The 15,689-nt window shown below is 41.9% G+C and overlaps 1 protein-coding gene across 2 annotated transcripts; it reads right to left on the reverse strand.

Moving 5' to 3' along the window:
• Positions 1-371: 371 nt before the first annotated feature.
• On the reverse strand, positions 372-14,630 carry LOC111237175 (tyrosine-protein phosphatase non-receptor type 3-like). 2 transcript variants are annotated; one of them, XM_022766157.1, is made up of 27 exons: positions 14,487-14,630; positions 13,712-13,778; positions 13,002-13,143; positions 11,822-11,956; positions 11,620-11,662; positions 11,345-11,426; positions 10,645-10,689; positions 10,499-10,551; positions 10,190-10,307; positions 9,978-10,065; positions 9,780-9,868; positions 9,637-9,700; positions 9,122-9,324; positions 8,902-9,027; positions 8,287-8,448; positions 7,726-7,819; positions 7,567-7,644; positions 7,362-7,418; positions 6,521-6,677; positions 6,239-6,414; positions 5,819-5,909; positions 5,520-5,581; positions 5,262-5,408; positions 4,392-4,520; positions 2,993-3,127; positions 2,674-2,809; positions 372-1,048 (listed from the first exon to the last, which is right to left on the reverse strand). In XM_022766157.1, exons 3-27 carry the CDS (start codon positions 13,068-13,070, stop codon positions 1,026-1,028), a joined length of 2,562 nt encoding a protein of 853 aa, XP_022621878.1. In that variant the 5' UTR covers positions 13,071-13,143; positions 13,712-13,778; positions 14,487-14,630; the 3' UTR covers positions 372-1,025. The 2 variants fall into 2 exon arrangements, with proteins under 2 accessions (XP_022621878.1, XP_022621877.1); XM_022766156.1 differs by having other exon boundaries at positions 2,982-3,127.
• Between the last annotated feature and the right edge of the window lie 1,059 nt (positions 14,631-15,689).

Below are 15,689 nucleotides of genomic sequence, written 5' to 3' on the forward strand. Positions count from 1 at the left end.
AATATACTGTACAACACAGTGAATCATACACAACATTCTTCCAGAATATCATCATCATAAACCTGCAGAGACATTTTGTTGTAGTGTCTTTCTTTAAGCCAATATTTTGTCATAATCAGACAGGTTGGGCTGATTTGTGATGCTGAGATAGTGTCACTGAAATGATGCCAGCTTTCAAGGCGCTCAGCTGAAGGTTAAATAAGCAGACTACTCCTCGCTTCAGTGAGCAGCCTCATTCTGCAAGGAAGTGTGAAAAAGGCTTGTGTTGCCTAAAAGACATCACTGAGCCTTAGACAGAAAGTGGCATCCTCTCCTAAAGATCCAATTCATAACGTTCACCATCAGAAGAAATGACAAAGCAGACACATCAGTATAAATCAGTGTGTTTATTTAGTGTCTTAATAATTTAAGAGTGATGAGCAGTGGATTTGGTGCTCCTCTGGTGGACAGCATGCGGTGCTGCACCACCTCGACTTTACAGTATTATCTGCTGTAGTGATCTAAAGCCTGCCTTGCTCTTCGTCTTTGGACACACAGATAAACTACAGATTACAACCATCCTGGTCTGCCTCTGCTGCCCTCTTCGATCCATCGACTGGGAGGCACGAGTCTAAGGCACACATAGCTTAATAAGTGGAGGCATCATTCCTGAGTGGCCTCGTGGACAGAAATTAGCAGCTCACGTCAGTCTTACATCAGTCTCTATGGAGACCACAGCCTCTACAAGCTTAATGCACGATCAGCAAAAACTAAGGCCGACTAGCTTTAAGATTCATACTCTAGGCAACGCAGATCACAGACACCTGTGCTCTGAAGCCAGTTACACTCTCACTCTCCAGTCTTTGTACCAGTCCCATAGGCATGACAGAGGTTAATCTGTTATAGCTCCGGGAGTCCCTCGGTGGAAGTTGCTTTCTATGAGATGAGGCTGAAATGGAAAGTGTGTCTGTTTTGGTCCTGTTGCTGATTTGAGTTAAGGTGCTGTAGATCCCCCCTGCTTCTCTTTATAGACTCGCAGAATGGCCTCACACACAAACTGGAACTGACACTGAAACACACAACATACCAAGTGTTATTAGTTATTGGAAAACAGTGCTGTTTTTAAAAGGATAACACTGGTGATAGTCTATATTTTGCTTATTGTCAACGGATCCCATGAAAAGAACAAACCATCAATCAACTGATCCTACAAACAATTATAATCTGTGTGCTGTTATATTATATTCCTTTGTGTAATAGAGCTCCAATGGTGTCTGAAATCTATTAAAAACACATGAATGAGCCACATGGTTGTGCTGGGTGATGTGCTCCTTCACTACCATGAACATGGGCACCGTGGTGGATTTTTAAATCAATCCCACATACACCATCCTGCCGCAGATTAATACATATTTGTGGCTGAAAATAGTCCCACAAAAAATGCACTTTTTCTTACAACTATTTGGGGAAAATTTCGCAAACTGCAGTACTCAGCAAACCTCTTTGACAAGACTAGGAGTAGTTTATCATGTTAGCATGCAAACCTTTGGGAACCTTGAATCTCTGCATATATGAATATTTAACATTTATAAAGTCAAAAAGGATTGAAATTGATTGGACTCATACATTGTTTTCATGGGATTTGTTGGCAACAAGACAAATACAGAACAATGCCAGCCTTATCCTGTGCCACATGGACCCTTGACAAGAAGGTGTGTCCTCTGACTATGCATGTTTCCATTACTGAGACACAAACATATGAGGGGAAACCTGCACAGCAGCACAAAAACATCAGAGAGAAGAAGCCGTAAGGGCCGGATCTCCTTTCAAAAATGAGGGTGATAGTGGTAGCAGCAGTGCCCTAGAAGTGGGCATGTGACTCAAGGGCTGCCAAATTCCCAGCACTACCTCCTATCAAAGCAGTAACAGTTTCCTCTCCTTCGACAACTACCACGGAGGTGCCACAGAGCATGGCTTCCAAACTCAGCTTGCTGCTCTGGCTCATCAGTCATTAGTATAAAACTGTGGCAGTCAGGTTTCTGTGAATGCATGAATGAAAATTACAGATGACAGCGCTCTACAGATGTCAAAATATTGGCATGACATTGGCCTTTAAAAAGTTCTTCTGGACACAGTGAATTTCACAGTAAGTCTCCTCTCTGTTTACTTACAAGATATTTTCAGAAAAAGTTTGAGCACGCAACTCATTTTTAATCTTCCAGAAGCTCTCTATTAAACCACATTCCTGAAATTTCAAACTAATCACAGTGGGTGTAATGAAATATAAAAACCAACATGTTATTTAATTCATACACGCACTTGAACAGCCTGCACTGAGCCAAGAGAAGGCATGTGGCTACAATGTCATTGTAGCATGCAGCATACCACACGTCACCTAATGTTCTCTGTGGTCACATCCTGCCATATGTCAAGCCTTTAAACTAAGAAAAAAAGATTTCTCCACCTGACGGCTTTTCCTATAAAACAAACAAAAATGCGAAGATGTTTTAGACCACATGCAGAAAGACAAATCAGCTGGACCTTGTGATAATTAAAAGTTTGTCTTGCTATCCGCCAAAAGATATTTAGAGCTACAAAATCTTGTTGTCAGGTTACAAGTTATCATAATGTAATCGAACAAAAAAAAGAATCATCAAATGAGCAAATCATAAATCTTGTTCTGTTTCTTTGTACCGTGGTCTGAACCATCATGGCTCGTTGATCTCTCAGTGTTTTGACAATGTCCAGCGGGAACACTGGCCGACCCTTTTCCAACAGACTCAGCGCCGTTTCCATGGTGATCAGAACACCTGTCCGTCCTATCCCAGCGCTGAAAATGTAATTCGAAACAAACACGGCATTAGGTGTATAGCAGAGGCGGGTACAGTACATGCTGGCGGTGTTCAATAAGAGTATAACCTGTGTATGTGAGAGTGTGTGTGTGAGAGTGTGTGTGTGTGTGTGTGTGTGTGTGTGTGTGTGTGTGTGTGTGTGTGTGTTACCTGCAGTGTACCATTAGTGGCTCTTCGCCTCTCCTCCTCTCCCTGACTGAGTTGATGAACAGCAGGAAGTCTGAAGGGTCATCAGGTACACCGTGGTCCGGCCACGCAACATACTGCAGGTGTGTGACTGCACGCTCCTCACCTCGCTAAGCGCACACACACACACACACACACACACACACACACACACACACACACACACACGTACATACAGTATAAGAACACACAAATGACAAAAAGAGACCGATAATTAGAGATAATTAAAGTACTGCATAACCACTAGTTAACATGATAAACAGGTAACCTTTTGGGAAACATATCACCCACATGAGAGGAACGCTGCAGCACTACAGGCTCAGACACTGACATTATTCACTATGTGAGAGGGTGCAGTGGAAAAACAGAGCAGGTGAGGAGAACAAAACATGCACGTGACCAGTAGGTGACACTGAGATTAGGAAGTGAAGAGGGACACAGAGATGAAAACAGAATAACAGGTGGGGTGGAAAATGATAGAGGAAAAGACCAGATTTGGAAAAAAAAAAGAAAAAAAAAAAAAAGTGAGGCGGGGAGGAGAAGACTGAGTTTAGAGTTTATAATGGGCATGTGGCCTGTGACTCCATGCAGGGATTAACTCGCTCCGCCAGAGGAACAGATGGGCCCACACAGCAGTATCTGTGTATGCATGTGTGTGCATTCATGCTTCATGCCTCCTTGAGCATTATCTATTTATTTACCTGTTCGTTATGGATGTTTATGTGGAAAACAGCTCTTTTATATCTGATCATCTACCATATCAAGTGTTTTAAACTTGATCAGATTAACTTCTCAGAAATACCTGCATACCAACACACCTGCCCATCCACCCATACACAGGTGTGCTTCAAAATATGTTAATACACACTAATGCACATGCCCACCCACGCACACATACAGGCCGTGCTGCCCACACGGAAGTGACTGTATGTTAGCAGCAGTTAGTTTGCCAGGAGCGGCTGCTGCCTGTGGTGTGCTCTGTTATGTGACATATGGCACAAACATGGTACATGCCACTGCAAACATACAAACAGAAAAGCATCGTGTGGTGTGACTGTGGTCATGCTTTGCTCATGTTTCATGTGGATATGAAATATGTTGACTATTTTCTTGATCGATCAGATTGTTTGGCCTATATAACATCAGAAAACAGTTTACCAATGTGATGCCAAAGTCTAGTTTTGTCTGAATCCAAAAAATATTGAATTTACTTTAATATTAAGACAAGGAAATGCAGCTAATTTCCACATAAAACGAGCTTAAACAAGAGACAGAGTTAGATTTTGTTCTTAATATTCTCTTGCTGATTCATTTTCTATTTAAGTAGTCGACTAATTATTCAATTAATCAGTGCATCCTCGTTTGCTACTGTACCTGTGTGTGTGTCAGAGTGAACTGTCGCGTCACATACGCCAGGTTACACTCCTCTGAGTGACACTTCACCCGCATGTGCCCGTAATCCTTCACTTCAGGGGGATGCGGCCAGTACTGGTGGCACTTGGTCTGCAAAGTGTATGACATCACCAACAAATTACATGACTTCTGACATGAGTCATCAGTCGGGATACATTTTATTACTGCTGCTACATGAGCTGTGCTCCGCTCTCATGAAATCAAACCCATATTCAACAGCATGGTGTGTTCAACCTAGCAGTCTGAGGAACAAAGGCAATTCATCAGAAGCCGGATGTGAACTGATTGTCAAATTGTGTGTGTGTGTGTGTGTGTGTGTGTGTGTGTGTGTGTGATCCTCAAGTAGAGAGAATCTCAGGGCACTTGACGAATATCAGAAAAATGATCAATTAATGAGAGCATCTGGTTACCAAGCAACAGGCAAGCAGAGACAGAAACATCTTCATTCAACAAGACCTTGATATCTCGCTGCCTCCGTCTCTGTGTGGATGTGACTTCACCCTCGAATTATTTATCACTGGCACCACACACACTCTTTGCATTTAGCTATTCTCTGCACAGTGAGACCCTGTAATTACTCAAAACTGTGCCAATTGATTATTTCTGTGTGCAAACATCACCATCAAACCTTTTATTTACATTAATCATTTATCAAATGAAACAGCATGGAATAATCTGCTGCTGCAGTAATCACGTTAATGCGCAGATGATACTGAGTTGTGTAATTTCGAGTGTTTCCCTCGCTGTTTACTCGTTTTCCATTCCTGTATGTGTGCGTATGTGTGTGGCTGTTTACTGTATAGAAGTACGAAGGTGTAGAAGTATGTATACCCGTCCCCTCTCTGTCAGGGTTGTAAGCATGATGATGGTGTGTGTCTTTTGCTCCCAAACAGTCTGCCAAAAGTGAGTGCAGGTCTGTGGCAATGGACCCTGTGCCGCAACATAACGTAAACATACACCAGATACTGGGGGCGCCACCTAAGAGTCAGACAAATAAACACACACATACACACACACAAAACAGAGGATCAATTTACATAAAATGCCAGACAGGGACAAGACACACAATTTCATATTACTGATGTTCACCGTGATGTGGCTGGCATTGATGTAGTCCTCCTGGCCCTGGAGCACCACTCTGGTAGTATCATCTGAAAGGAAAGCAGGACAGCAGCGTGTGGGGGTCATAACAGAGCCGTCCATGCACCGCATGCTCAGCCAATTAAATTTCATGACGTGCCACAGCGGTGTGCTCCAAATAAATGTTAGAAAGGTAGCACAGAGTTGGGGGTGGAGGGGAGCAAAGATGTGGGAGGGGGTGTCCAGGTAGAGAAGAGGCAAACAACAGGGCACAGAAAAAACAGATAGTCAGGATAAACAGCACTTACAAGGCAAAACATCCTTGTATCGATTCTTGTCCATGTTCTCAGAGAGCCGCGCACAGTTTAGTGACAAACCAGGCTTCCTCCTGTATAAATTCTAGAAATTACAAGCATGCAAACACACACAAACACACACACACATGCGCATAAACACACACAGAAACATACACAAACATAAAATACAAATTCCAGGCCCTGGCCCCTCTTTGTTTTAGACTGTCAGGAACAGAGTCCAAGTGAAGATTAGGGCCAACATCTGTCCCAAAAACAGCACTTAACAGGCTCATTATAATCCAAACTAAATCCTGCTTAAAATAAAGACAAATACGCCCATTTGGGTGTTTTAGTTCTACATATATACATACATATATATATACACTGTTAAACACCTTTTCACTGTTTCGCTCCCACTTGCATTTTAAATACCTCAAAATGGAAACAGAGCGTGCCAGACTGTATTCCTCTCTCCAGCTCTCTCATTGATTCTTCTAGAGTCGTGACGCGCTCTGACTGGCCAGGTGACTGCACTTTGTCTCCCTGTGATTGGCCGGTGAGTGTGAGGGCGGGAGGCAACTGCAGCAGGGGTGCCGCCCGGCCAGGACCTGGAACACAAGGACGGTTCAAGGCTGTCATTAATATTCATGAATACATGTCGGACAGAGTGCACGCTTGGATCACGTGCTGCTTCAGCACTTTTCTCTCACTCACCTTTACGTCTGATGAGCAAGGCCAGCTCTCTGGAGTGCGACTCTCTGCTGGCTCGTATGAACATGACAACCTGGTCATGTGTGTGTTCAGAAATGTCTCGACCGTTGATGAGGACCACCAGGTCTCCCTCCAGGAGTTTGGGCTCACATCGGCCGGCCTACAAACAACACAGGGTCATTTAGACAGATACATATCACTATCTGTGTATATGTCAGCTGATAAATAAGAAATCCCAACAGAAATGCCAGTGTCTCCATTACATAGTTCATCCACCAGGGATCACTGATAAGTTGTTTTTTCAATTGTAAAATATCCCACTCAGTGCTTATCTTGGTCACATATAATAAAAAAAAACAAGTTTAAGGAACAACAGGGATGTATCAAGATATTTTGTGTACTTTTTATGTTTATGTCAAAAAAAATATTATCATCCAATATATCATTACTGAATTTTTTAATCTCCCAAATAACAAAAAAACTAAAATACATTATTGGACAACACATTTTATTGATTTTCATTATCAGTTAATCAGTCTTAATAGACTAATCGCTTATTTAAAAGAAAGAAAACATGTCTGAAAATAATGAAAAATGTCTACCACAATTTCCTCAAGTCAACAGTAACATCTTCAAATTGTTTGTTTTGTGAGACCAGCAGTTCAAAACCCAAAGACAGTGTCCATTCAACGAATCAGCTAACCATTGCAGTTCTATTCAGCTCAGTACATTTGGCTAAAATATCTATCAATACGTCCATGCTGTGCTCACATTTCATCACATTTCATTATTTCGCCACAACCTGGAAACAGCAGACAGTCAAAACACAAACACATCTTCTTACCGGAGAGTCTGGTTTTACATGCGATATTGCTAGAGGCATCTTCTGATCCACCCCACCCTGGGAGGAGTTAAGAACAACAGAATGGAGTCAGAGTAGAGTAATCACAACACTAACACATTGTGTGTATAAAAAGAAAATCTAACTTTGCTTTGTGTGGTGAGTGTGAGCTACATAGAAAAATTGTTAGAGAGCGAGAAAGACCCACTTTAACATTGAAGCCAAACTTGCCCTCATGATCAGGGGCAATACATATTAGCATCAAGTCACCATCACCGAGAGTACCCTGCATAGACACAAGTACTCTGAGTTAACACACATATGAATGGATACACACTCATTTAGAGCTGATAATAAGAAAACTGACCTTGTCATATTGAGGTGAGCTTTCCTCCTCTCCTATACTGTCATCATTTTGGAACAAAGGCTCATCTGGGCCTCGGGTGTAACTGCCGGAGAGGCTGAAAGAGATTAAATGAGGAGATTATTTCACTGATCTGTAGCTTAATACATGACTTTCATGTTTGTGATAATATGATTCTAACTATTCTCATATCTTTATCATTTTGTGCTTTTCTCTCTTTTAAATAATGCACACATTATTACACAACATTGTGACTGTGTTTTAAATGGCTGGTATTTCAGGTACAGGGTGCGGCTTATTCTTTCTTAAATAAACCATCATTAATAAACCTCAGTAGTGTTAGGTTCAGCCAAAGGTAAATGCAAAAAATAAATTTCTAAATAAACTCACAAAATGAAACTAAATCTCAGCAGCTCTTTCCATTCAAACATAAATCCAATTGCAACTTCATCACAAAAATGATTAAACTACCTCCTAACATACGTCCTGCCACTGAAGCCTGCTGAATCGAGAGAGAGACTGAGAGTGTGGAAAGACACCGTTTCTGTTGTAACTGATACTAACTTGTGTGGTGAACTCTCTCCCTCACTGTCCTTGCTGCTGCTCACAGACGCCCTGTAAGTGTAGAAGACATCCTCCCCCTCTGACATCTCCTTCAGATCATTGGCCAGCTCCACTGAGGATGGACGGGGTTTACGGATGCCGTGACGGACTCGAGGACTCCGCCTGCCAGAGAGATAAAACAACAGTTTTCAGGTGGTTGCTGCATGGTTCACCAGAATGAATTTAAGACTTTACACGTAGGGTGCAATAAAACACCAGTTTCCTGTTCTCAGTGCTTCCCATCAGTACATGTTTTTTGTTTTTGTTTTTTTTTAGCTGAAATCCCATATAAAACATTTTATAACTAATGTTAATGGACAATGTTTATGGAAGACTATAAAAAATAAGATGTATGTAAATTATTTCAAGACTCTTTTTATGACCTTTTTAGGCCGTTTTTTGAGGAAACTGAAATCAATCGCTTTTTATGACCTGCAGATTCCTGATTTTACTCTGAACCAGGTCAGTATAAGATTTTGTTACATGACAGGACACAGTCTGAGTTCAAGAGAGGGAAAACGATGATGAATTTATTTCTGAGTGCAGCTGCTGCCTTTTCAAGGTTGCAGGTCATACCAGTTTGGGGTGGATGGGGGCGATCTTGAGGGCAGACTCTTGGTCTCGAGATGCTCTGATGAAATCGACCTCCGGAGGACTGGGTTCCACACCATCCCTCCCACCACCCGCTGACACACTGGACCACTATCAATTTAAGATGTGAAACGCAGAAAATTTGTCGAAAGTTCAGTATTTATGACAAGAATATTTGAATATAAACATAAAGGTAGCGGCTCACCTTTCAGTTTTACTGTTGCCGAGGCCCAGGTGCTGTGTTATCAGCTTTGTGTAGGACTGAACTGCGCTGCTGTTGTGCTTGGGGCTCCTGCCAGTTCGATTGGAGCAGAAGAAGGAGTGATGATCCACACAGGACCTCCACAGGTTCTTACAGGTTTTGGGGCAGGGCAGAATCAGAGACACCTCACAGTCCTGGGTCTCCCCCTACAACATACAGACTTTAGATCCCTTGGGATTCTTTAAAATGCATCATCTCTGAAAGCTGCTTAGGTTGCTTTGTTGCTGGCAATAAAAAACTGCCTGATTTCATATTATTCATGAATGATTTATTACTTGTCCCACAAAGAAAAATAAACTTTTCTAATTTTAGCTCTACAAACACACAACTCGATATATAAAAACAATCAAAAAAATGTTGTACTGACTCCACATTTTCAGTGGAGAGCAATTAAAAGCGAGTTTGTTCTTTGCAGAGCTTTAAACTATTCAGAACAAACAAATGGCAGAGGGACTCACATGTTTCCGTTTCAGATGTATAAGCAAGCGTTTCCTCTTGAATGAAATCTTGATTATATTCCCCCTGAATACAGAGAATACAATTAGGGAGAGGCTCAGAAAATACAAGAACCAGCCATCTAATTAGCAGCATCATTACTCACCAGGGGAAGAAACTGGAGCAAATCATATTACAGAATATTGCAACACCACTTGAGGCCAAACCCACCATCAGGCGGGCATTGTTGACGTCCTGAGAAAGAAAGTGTGAGGGAATGACATGAGGTGCCATACATGAGATGAATCAAAAGGATGCAGAGGAAGTTAAAACGGAACATGATATAGAAAGTGAACAACGTTACCATGGCTGCATGCAGCTCCACTCCATACAACTCCAGTGTCCGTGCGGTGTTGAGGAAACACAACTCCGCCTCACTCTGCTTCAGCCCCCTGGGAACACACAAACGCACACAAACACACAGTCACACAGTCACACGCAACAACAGGAACCAACTGCAAAACAAAAAAGTTATTTTTCAGCGGCAGCTACTGCAGATGTAATAAACTGAATTACTTGTGCTGTGGATGCAGGTCCTCCACTTTACACAGAAAGTCTTCATCTTGTTCAGGGATAAAGTGACACTTTGAGAGGTAACCAGGGAGCCGGGACGGACAGTGATCCCCCATCTCCGCTACAGATGGTGGAAAGAGACACTGAGCATCCACACAGAAACAAATAACCAGATCCACAACATATGCACACACTGACATCTGGGGTATTGTAAGAGAGCTGCTGCTTATTGAGAGCATCCTCAACAGGAGTGATTACTCACACAGTTATTATTAAGTCATTAATCATTTGTTTCTAAGAGACGGGACTTACACTGCACAGCGTAAGAGGCCAACACTACAGCTGCACTCAGCGGGCACTGCAACCTGCAATCATACTCCATGATTACACACTGTAACAGCTCAATGCAAACGATGCACAAAGGGATGGGCGTTTTTGTGTTTGTGTGAGTTACTAACCGTCCTTCTCTGATGTCGCTCCTGATCTGGAGGAAGTACAGGTGTCTGCAGGGACAAGACAATAGGAACTTTACCATCCAACACCTGTATTGTGTATGTCATGCAGAAAGTGGTCACTTGTGGATGATTCCCATGATGATGAGCAATCATGTCATCAACATGGTTGTATGATTACAGAGTTGGTGGTGTGAGAATTAAAACGCTGTGTACTGACAATTTTGCACTATATCCATTGAATCTGGGTTTAAAAACATTGAATCACAGTCTTTGGCTGATGTGAGGCGTCCATATTTGGTTTTTTTTCCATCACTTTTGTATTGTGCTAAGTCAAGCTTTCAGAAAAAATCAGTGTTTCCAAGCTGCAATTACATGTTAGAAGTTGATGTGAGTGCTGGTATTTAAAAGTCTGAAACTCATAATTACAATATGACATGAATGCGGCATGAACAGCCTAACAGAGCTGCCTGTGTGATTTTCAATTAGTGCTTCCACTGCATCACAAAAACAGGGATTTATTTGTTCGGCCTATGCGTGAGCCAAACATTGATAGTGCACTAAAAAATGTCAAAAATAAATAGACACCAACAAGTCAGTCCTTTGTTTTTATCCACAACCCCTATCTGTGCCACATAGCTTCTTCAGATCAAACATAGTGATATACTGTAAGTTCGCTATACAACAGAGAAGCACACCCATTCACCTTATCTGTTCATGCTGCAGAGAGTTGGGATCAGAGATGAAGAATCGTACTCTGAAGTTCAGATAAAAGGGAGACACAAGACCTGCAGAGAAATGTCATCTTGTAAGACATGACATACTATATCTATGGCAGCAGGTTTACCTCAATCTTCTACTGTCCCTCTTCCTTCTTCTTACACCTCCTCTTTAGCTATGCATTTAAATTAATTTGAAAATATGTATTTGACTAGAAATGTAATTCTAGGTGAAGACAGTGAACTTTCTGGATTCAGATACCTTTTATCTGCTTCTTCAAGGGTTTCTCAGGCTCCAACCATCTCTGAGAGAAAGAAATTCATTAAGTGTAATGGCTAACCGGGGCTAAAAAAAAACATTTATGTAAGTATACCCTGTGGTTATCATTGTCTAAACAGCAATCAGCGAGTGCAATACATTACAATCTCAGCCCAAATGTGCAGCAGATGAACAGTGAGCTCACAGGAGAGTATGTGTTGGCTGTGATAGAGGCGATGGCTGTGCTGGATTCTCTGATCTGCAGACTGAAGAGCTGCCTCTCCTGCAGGCCCAGGTGGTCACATACTTGGTCCAACAGTACCACACCTTCATCCTGTTTCTGAAAGATGGAAACAACAAACAACATTTTTACTTGCCAAAACTGTGAGTGACATTTAACAGTTGGTTATTTGTACATGTAATTATACCATGCCATATGCTGCTGTAGTGCTCAATGTATAGATAGGGCCGCTTATTTAGGCCTTTATGTTTCAAAACAGCAGTGAACAAAATCAATAATACAATCCTCCAGGTAAGAATCTGATTTCCAAAAGACAATATGCAGCATAACACTCTGTAGTTTAACTCTTCCTTGTTTTATTAGTCTCTCTGAGGGATAACCTGCAGCTCATCTGAATTTTCCCCAATTTTTCTCTCCACTTCTTTGTTGCAGGAAGAATATTCACATCACAAGAGGACCATGTTTACTGTAAACTGCCGCAAATAGTGTGTTCTTGCAGCAATAAACACAATAGTTTTTGATGTGTGTGGGCACAAAATCTTGGTGAAGATCAGTACAAACGAGCCTCGCAACCCTTCAAAAAACTTCTGGTTCTTTTTGTTCTTTTACAGTGTAGATCTGCAAAAAATGAAAACAATGAGCCTTATCTAAAGGCAAGAAGTGCAGGTGTCATATAAAGAGAGCAAGGAGTTTAATATCGGAAATTCTTCGTACATTACAACCACAGCACACTCCCCGCTCTCCCACTATTCACATAAAGATGCTGCACAGCTGCTGTCCTAGAAAGCAGTATTGTGACTGTCTTTCTGCATGTGTGTGAATGCTCGTCGAGCTGCGTATGACATGAAAGGCTGATGATGCAACAGGCTCCCAAGTGTGACAAGCTCTGTGAGCTGCAGGAGCTGATCGTGTCCTTCAAACCAAGGTCAAACTGTTGAACGAGAGATGTGGATCAATGCGAGTAGGAAAGAATAGTCTGCCACTATATCATGCACTGACATTACGATCATTAGCAGAGCAGCAAGACAGATAGGAGCAACACATGATCTTCTCAACTACAGACAGGAAACAGTGTGTGTGTGTGTGTGTGTGTGTGTGTGTGTGTGTGTGTGTGTGTGTGTGCGTGTTTATGTGTGTTACGCACGCTGACTCTGAAGGTCTCGATAGTGCCGTCCAGCAGCTGAACTAGGCAGAGCAGGTCCGGTTTTGGCATGTCTGTTACCACGGTAACTCTGCCTCCCTTTCAAGACAAACACCCTGCCCTCAGCTCGTCACTGAGAGGGGACCTGAAAACACACACACACAGACACACAGATACACACCCAAACACACGCGCGCACACACACACAACCACAAAAACAGTGTCAGATGTTTCCAGGCTGTTGTCTTCCAATGAAAGCACCTCCCTCAGGATGACATTGTGTGGTGACTAATATATGTGCTAGATGGAGCATCAGGCTGCAGTGAGTAATGCATCGTGAATGCGAAGGAGTGACTGTGTGTTTGTGTGTGTGTGTGTGTGTGAGTTTGTGTAATTCCTTATTATTTGGCCTGGGTCTGAACATGTCCCTTCCCTCTCCCTGCTGCTCTCCTTCTGCATCTCTCCGCCTTTTGCAGGCAGCTGAATGATAAGAATGTTAAACATTTTCAGAGTTGAGCACGCCCATCTACAGCACTGCAACTGATCTCAGACGAGCCGCTGTAAGCAATGCATGAACACAATAACACACACACATGCACTGCTAATGCATGCATGCACGTATGCGCTCGAACTTACCCCAACTTTGAGAATATCTTTCTATGAGTGTGTCTGTGTGTCTGAGCATCTGTATGCATCCAAGTATATGTACGTACATGTGTCCTGTGTTGACTTCCAGGTGAACAATTAATGGATCCAGGCCAGCCAGTCTCACTCCCGTTTCTGAAAGCACACACGGTGTTAGAGTTAATGTTTGAACACAGCAACACACTCTGAATACATTAAAAACAGAGCTGTTCCCAGTTTGATGACTGGTTTTCCATAATACCCCCCCCCCCCCCCAGGCCAGCCTCTAATGAACTTACAAGTAAATGCTACGTTTAAAAGCAGATTCATTATGATGTGGAGGCTATGACTACACTAGATGTTCTGGATCTTGCATCTATTTTTTGATATGTTGAAGTTTGTACCCACGAAAGTTACAGATGAGGAAATGAACATAGACTTATTTTATGATGCTTTCAACATATAAATACTTCGCTGTCATAGTCTAATCTGTACACGTTAAAAGTGTACGATGAAGGATAGAAAACACCCACTTTAAATCTCAGATCTAGAGCCTCGTCTCTGCTGCTTCACCAAAATTGTTCATTTAATAAATAACCAGGGCCTGTCTGAGTATGAGGCCCATATTTTTGTTCTCCGACCGTCCCTGCCTGTCGATAATAAACTATGCAGTGATCTCGCTGTACTTTGAGCCGCAGCGCGAACAAGGAACCTGTTGACTACCTGAAGTTTTCTACAGCTACACCCAAAAGGAGGAACTCAGCACGGGCAAACTTTCCTCCAACCACGACGGTCCTCGTAACTACGACTGAATGTTTTTTGGGGGGGAAGAAAAGGTTTAAAAGAAGGAAAAGGCATGTCTACCTCAGTCGTCCCGCTTCAGAGACAGATCATATTCCTCAGACTGTCCGCTGTGAAAGCCTCGGGACGGGGCGCGTTGGAAGAGCCAGGTAGAGTTAGGTAAATATCCGGGACAAGTTTCTCATCCCTGGCTGCGCTGCTGGCTCCGCGCGGCCCCGCCCCTCCGCCGCCGCGCGCACGCGCGCTCCCTGTGGGATGCGCGCTACAGGGGGCGCGCTGCGAAGCTTAGCGAATGCAAACTAAACAAGTAGGAAGAGCACTCATCTGCGTAAAAGTAGTTATTCCACACTGTAAAAAAACAAAAACAAAACTCCATTACAAGTGAAAGTCCTACATTGAAAATTATAATCATGTAAAAGTATGTAAGTATCTCAAAACCATTAAAAACCAATTTAAATTAGGCTATCAAAACAATTAAACAGAAGAGCAGCAAATTCTTACACCTTAGAAGCTGGACCATGAAAAGTTTGCATTTGCATGAAAAATGTCAGGATAGCTGAAAATTAACTGTCAATCAACTAATAAATTGTTTCAGCTCTACTTGTAGGCTATATACTACATAGGCTATCTTGTTCAATCCAATCTATAACTTTGTATCATATTTCATAAGGTCTTGATACAGTATGTTTTAATTTGTAAAGTAGCTAGTAACTAAAGCTCTCAATTAATTGTAGTGGAGTAAAAAGTACAACATTTGTCCCTGAATTATAGTTAAGTGGAAGTATAAAGTGGCATGAAAAGAAAATGATAAAGATAGGTGATAATAATCAAGACATTGTACTTAATTAAGTAATGACAGTACTTGAGTAAATGTACTAATGTGCTTGTTGTTATTTCCTTTATTTTTTATTCAGTATTATATTGTTATATAAGAAATAGTAGCCTATAGTTTATCATACAGTAACAGAGGGTTACCATATATTTGTTTTGATTTTAATTTCATTCTATAGTTTATAGTTTTATCTAGTTTATTATAGAGGAACACCAGTGATAGAAAATCAAAATTGAGTGTGTGAAGCCTTCATCTGCTTCAGATCAGAAGATTTACAGACATTTATTTGTCCTTTTCACTGGTGTGATTGGGGTTAAAGGCCAAGGTGCTGGTTTTGTCCATTTATATGAAGATATAGAAATCCCAAAGAAATAGGAAAAATAGAAGGAGTTCCTCTGGTTTGCTGTCACCATCTTCAGGACAGATGGAGTACT

This window comes from Seriola dumerili, unplaced genomic scaffold (assembly GCF_002260705.1).
Source record: "Seriola dumerili isolate Sdu_G_001 unplaced genomic scaffold, Sdu_1.0 BDQW01000814.1, whole genome shotgun sequence".
Classification (NCBI taxonomy): domain Eukaryota; kingdom Metazoa; phylum Chordata; class Actinopteri; order Carangiformes; family Carangidae; genus Seriola; species Seriola dumerili.

What these genes read in the sequence shown, in the direction of transcription:
- LOC111237175 (XM_022766156.1), bottom strand. Translation starts at nt 13,070, where the DNA reads ATGCCAAAACCGGACCTGCTCTGCCTAGTTCAGCTGCTGGACGGCACT. An exon ending in AGCGACATCAGAGAAGGACG is followed by an intron (nt 10,552 to 10,644) that starts GTTAGTAACTCA and finishes GTATGATTGCAG; the next exon opens with GTTGCAGTGCCCGCTGAGTG. An exon ending in GGCCTCTTACGCTGTGCAGT is followed by an intron (nt 10,308 to 10,498) that starts GTAAGTCCCGTC and finishes CACCATCTGTAG; the next exon opens with CGGAGATGGGGGATCACTGT.